Source organism: Eulemur rufifrons, chromosome 3 (genome assembly GCF_041146395.1).
Source record: "Eulemur rufifrons isolate Redbay chromosome 3, OSU_ERuf_1, whole genome shotgun sequence".
Taxonomy (NCBI): domain Eukaryota; kingdom Metazoa; phylum Chordata; class Mammalia; order Primates; family Lemuridae; genus Eulemur; species Eulemur rufifrons.
This window is the reverse complement of record NC_090985.1, coordinates 43181597-43187596: the sequence shown is the minus strand read 5'-3', so window position 1 is coordinate 43187596 and position 6000 is coordinate 43181597. Positions and strand designations below refer to the sequence as shown.

The 6000-nt window shown below is 34.7% G+C and overlaps 1 protein-coding gene across 1 annotated transcript in view; it reads right to left on the bottom strand.

Moving 5' to 3' along the window:
* Window positions 1-832: 832 nt before the first annotated feature.
* Window positions 833-6000, bottom strand: part of MRPL13 (mitochondrial ribosomal protein L13) — a 36055-nt gene continuing 30887 nt past the window's right edge. The window contains exon 7 of the mRNA XM_069466039.1: window positions 833-1072. Coding sequence (XP_069322140.1) covers window positions 1051-1072 — 22 coding nt within the window. The 3' untranslated portion in view covers window positions 833-1050. The remainder of the gene's footprint in view (window positions 1073-6000) is intronic.

Sequence of the window (6000 nt, the reverse complement as noted above, 5' to 3'; positions counted from 1 at the left end):
GCTTACATCATAGCTCATAGTTATAGCAGTACCTCTGACATGCAGTTGTATTTATTTACAAGTCTATCTACAGTTTCCTCTTATCCTGTAATACTCTTTGGTGGAGCATGGGAATGTCGCGGAGACATGTGATTTCTATTTTCCCAGCACCTAGCACTCTGCCTGGCATTTAGCAGTAACTCCATATATATTTGCTAATGAATGGGAAAGGTGATCTGAAACTCATTCCTTGATTGGCTAGCGCAAGGGAAGAAAACAAAACAAAATGAAAACCATCACCATAAAAATGTCCAAATGCAGTGGCTCAGGATCTTAATTTTTAGAAAGGATAATTTACTAGGGATATTCATCCCAGCACCCTAATCTAAATGCCTGGCACAGAGGTGAATAGAGGCCAACAGGACAGATATGGAGAAACAGTGTGGGGCGTCTGCAAAGAGCATCACAGGCAGGGCAGAAAGATTTCTAGGGAGTAGAAAAGGCATTACTTCATTATTTTGGTGTCATGGAGACCAAGAGGCTATACTGGACACAGAAAAAGATGATAGCAGTGTGTATATGCTCCAGGGCAAACTTTACCTTACAGAACAAGAAAGATTAATTTAGATGGCTAGGAGGTTAAATAAAACAGCCACTAAAAGAAAAAGTGAAGGTGGGCATTCTTATTCACAGGAAGCAAGAATAGTGATATAGAACTTGAGAAAATCTGCAAGGGTGGGCATTTTGGGGTAACATACAACTGCAATATTATACTTAGGGTCTGTTTTTCATTAAATGCAAAAATGAAAAGTTAACCAAGTAAGCAATTTTATTCTTATCATTTATAACTTTCAAGTAAGATTACATAATAAAATAATTCTATTAAATAGTATATTTTATTGCAATTTCTTGTTGAAGGAATATACCTTCCTGATCTTTCCCCACAAATATTCAGCACCTGTAACACATGCTGAGCTGTAGCAGTTGGTTCACTCTGCCTTGAAGGTTAGAGAAACTCATCAGAAAGAAGTGTCAATCACCTCACTCTTATTTTCTGCAATTCTCATTCTCCTATAGCCGATAATCTTCAGGTCTGAAAGACAAAATCAAATTTCTTCATGAATCATTATTTCCCTTTCTCCTGTCTAATGGTGAAAGTAACTGTTCACCAAGAAATATCTATAAATATTACATCTAAATTTTTAGTGAAAAACAATAAAACCAAATCTTCACAAAATGGAAGAGTTAACTGATAATTCTGAAATCTTTCTGAAAGTATAAATATAAGCCACCACCATGTGCCTATATGAGAATGTATTCGGTAACTTAGTAACTTGAATTTCTCTGTTTTATTTTTAAAAACCTTCATAAAGCCCCTTTTATTGAAATAATTACTATGGTCTTTAAAAGAGTTTAAAATTCATACAAATATATGAATTTACCTTACAAAAGCAAATTCTGAATCAGCAATTTTACCATTTATATTATTTTATCATATGCTAAATTTAATTTTCATTATGATATATATGAAATAAACAAACACCAGCCCTTTGATATTTTTAATATTTACATACATATAACTGTTTTTTCCTCATTTACATATTTATAGGATTAATCATATCTGAAAGTTGCTTCCAGTAGTAAATTACAGGAAAGAAAATTTTCAGGGAAATGTTAAATCATAACAATAGAGAAAATTAAATAGGAAACTATAAAATGCAAAAAAATTTAAAATGTTCTGTTATCTTTTCAATTGTATATTTGCAGGTATTGGGCTCTTATATGTAATTTCTGAAGGACGTTACTAACAAACTAAATAGATATTTTTGAAAACAGATGTAAAAATATTTGACAGTTTGAGTTCCTTTAAAAAGTAGATGAACTCCGTTTGCCCTACAACAACTTATCTATTCCCTTTCTACAGTTACAGTGTGTTTTCTTAAACTGAATACTCACAAGATACCAGATAGCCCAGCTGAGAAGACCAACAGTCTATTGTCTGAGTAAAAGAACCATATTAGAATTTAAAATTGTTTCCTATAAAACCCTGAGAGACACAGGCACTGATCTGGGAAACGAGCAACATATGCTTCATTATATCAGGAATATATAACAACAAAAAAGGGAAACTGGAATTTTGTCACTGTTCTTGAAATCTCTTTGCAAATGTAAAAACTGTATGCAAAGTCTGGGAAATGACAACCCAATATGACAGCTGCAAGCTGCTCCAAAGTGTACCCTTTTTAATCTTTGGTATGAGACTCAATACACTCAAAGCAGTTTCTAGTCAAGAAACACCAGCACATTTTAAGAAACAATTTATTCTCCCATCCAGCTGGTTCATATAATTGCAAAAGGGGTGGCAGTAATGCAACTGGAAAGAAATCTTCTAAGCTAATGTCAGTCACACAAGATATCTTTGCAACTCCACTCAATAAAATTAAATGTGTTAGTCGCAGCCACTAGTTGTTTCCACATCAAAGATTAATTTAAGTCAACATGAAATGACAATATCACCTTTTAGTGGAATTCAGGAAGTAATATTGGAAATGTATGTGAAGGGAATGTGGATACTGACCTCAGGCAACAAGAGCACTAAAGAAGCCCAAATTTGTTTCTAGAATATATTTTGGAGGAAGTAAAGAGATGAAAATAAGGGGTCTGTCAGAACTGTAGCAGCGATGAGAGAGAAGAAAGGTCGAGCTAAGAATTTTGGAAGCAGAAGAGTGGTATGTTGGGGTGGAAGGTAGGTGGAAGGGAGAGAGAGGAGGGAAGGGGCCAGGGAGATGATGGAGGAAGGAGCCACTGGAAAATGACGACTCAGGGATGACCAGTAATTCTCAGCTTGAAGAACTCAGGGAATGGCCATGCTATTTTTCAGAATAGGGAATACAGGATTGATTTTTGAATATGATAAAATCCAGACATGGCAGGCAGCTAGAAACCAGGGTTTGGTGTTTAGGAGAGTTGAAGAAAGAGAGAACAAATCAGAGTCTCTAACGTACATTCCTTCTTTTCCATCCCACTTCTCTGTATCATGTGGCCCTCCTTAAATCTTCATTGGCCCTCTCTTGCTTTCTCAAAGTTCAAATACTTCAGAATTAAACACATGACTCTCCATGACATGGCCCCAGTTAACCTTTCTGAGTCATTCTTTCTATACTCTATTTTTCTACATCCTGGTCCCTCCACACTGCTTGTTATTATCCAGATAAAAACCTTCACATTGCTGGACTTGGGTATCTGAAATTTCCTCTGCTTAGAATGTCTCTTATCTTTTCTCAGTCTGGCAAGCTTGAAAAATCTTTCAAAATCCACTTCAAAGGTTATATATCTCTGACAAGCTCTTTACAATTCTTCCTTTCTAACCTAGGCTGTGCTCCTTTCTCTGGGACTGCCAGAGAACTTCATGCATACTTCTATTACAGTGTTTCTCAAATTATACTGGCTCTTACTTGTACATAACACATACTGAACGCTTATTAGGTGCCACAAAGTATAATAAGTGCTTCATATGAATTATTTTATTTTATCCTCCCAACTACTTTGTGAAAAAGACACTGTTATTATCCCCATTTTACAGTGATAAAACTGAGGCTCACAGTGCAGCTCAGTGACGGGTCTGATACATACATAGCTAGGAAGTGGATGGCAGGGATTGGAGTATAAACTCTCTGACTCAGTGCTTGCAAGCACCATCTTATTCTATATGACACCTATTAGGCTGCCAGTTCCTTTGAAGGCAGGGCCCAACAGGATTAATCTTATATTTCCAGCTACTATTAATAGGACAGTGCCCAGCACATAGTGGATGCCTGGTAAGATATCTGTCGTTGGAGTACAGTGACTGCCTTGAAAAGACCACTTTGTTTGCAAACTTATCCGTTCCTCCTACTGAAACAATTAGGATATTTTGCAGATGGTTAATTTGCTCCCAGGGTGGGGGGAGGGAAATACTATCATGGCCAATGGACTAGATATTGTAGATGCTGGCATAGCTAGAAACATCAATTCAAACTGGAGGCAATTCATGGTATTATACATCTTCGGGAGGTTCTCCTGTGGGGAAAAGAAGAGGTTTTTACACTTATATGGCTCTATTTCTCTAGATCTCAAAAACGAACAAAAACAAGCATACAAACAACTCACTTGTATTGCTTACAAAACCCTTTCACTAAAAGAAGGAAATCCAAGATAATATGAGAAAGGGGAGGGGAGGACCATTTATACCCCCATGCTTCTTACACTTCAGTGGGCATACAAATTGCATGGGCTCTTGTGAAAATGAAAATTCTAATTTCACTTAGTCTGCGCAGGGGCTCATGATGCAGTCATCTTAACAAGCTCCCACTTGATGCATTGCTGGTTTACGGACCACACTCTAACTAGCAAGGGTTCTCCTCAGACCAAAAACAGGGCTATTCATTCATAAGACAGAGGAGATGACTATTTGAAGATGTTGGAAAGCAAAAAAGAACCTTTAGTAAGAAATTTCCAACACTATGCTGTGCCTAATAAAAGGTAACACACCCCCTTCCTCCTTAGCTAGAAATGACTCCATTTAATATGTAATAACTTTCCTGGCTCTTTTTTCGTATCTACCATCAAAGAAAGATTAAACAGTAGTCCAAGTAGCTTTAGTACTGATTAAATGTAAATGTATTTATGTTCTTTAAAAGTTGGTAACCCATATATGGCAACGCTATATTAATCAGAATTGAATTCTCAGATAAAGTTGCTTACATATGTATCCTATTTTGTGTTGACATCTACCTAATCTCATCATTAGATTAAATAGTTTTTTAAAACAAAAGAAACCTGGCATTTAGTATATTGCTAGTCTTACTATGAATACTGAAATGTTTAAAGCTTTAAGATGTGGCTTAATTTTTTGCCAGAGGGATGGATGATGGGTGAATTTATATTCTACAGTAGCCCTACTTTTTGGTCACTGTTTCATCGGAAATAAAAAAATTATAAAGTTTTAAAATAAAAGATAATATATAAGGTTAACGTATTTATAAATAACAACAGTATTCTAAAATAATCTCATGAACTCTTTGGAGGGACATTTCAGAAAGCTAATACCTATCCATTTCTTTTCATAGAAATCATAGAAATTTACTCCTCAACAGAAACGTTAAGTTGTACTTTAATAAAATTATCATGATCCTTCTTCAGAAATGTAATACAAAGTATCTAAAATCAGATATATCATAGTTGTACTAAAACAAAGACTGTTAAGAAAAATTTCTATTTTAGCTATAGTTACTAAGAAAGCTTTAAGTAAGTAAATAGCAAAAACCAAAATATGAATTTACCATGTGATGAATTAAAAGTCAACTTCTCTTTCAGGAAGGATATGATTTTGTTCATTTATTCATTCACTCAACAAACATTTATTGAGTGGTCAGGTCCTGCTGTGGGCATTGGGAATACAGCAGTGAGCAGGACAAAGTCCTCATCTTTAGAGAATGCAGTTTCTAACAGAGGGATAGTTCATTTACATGTAATATATATATATAAAATATATACCTATAATGTATTATATATAACTTATATATTAAATATACACACATTTTGAAATTTGAAGTGAAAGCTCACAGTTTTAAACTTTCATATATACGCTCAGAACATACTTGGGAGATTAATGAATCTTCTAAGAATTGGCTAACGTAGAACTTTAATTTGTTCTCTAAATTGTGCTAAACTTTCATAGCTAGCAAATGTTCTATAGCAACAATCTATTTTACAAATAATTCTTGTCATCAGCAGAAAATCGCTTTTAAACAATATAATTTTTTTTAAATATTACTTTTTTGAATGAGGAAAGAGAACTTAAAAAAGGCCAATCTGAGCTATAGAAAATATTGTATGGTACTTGTGATTGCTCAAAAACAGTTGAAATCACACTACATCCTGTATAATTCTCAGTTTTCTATAGCAAATTCTTTACCACACACACACATCCCTATGAAAAACACTGCCTGCCACTAGTTAAATTAGATAAGCAAAATACTG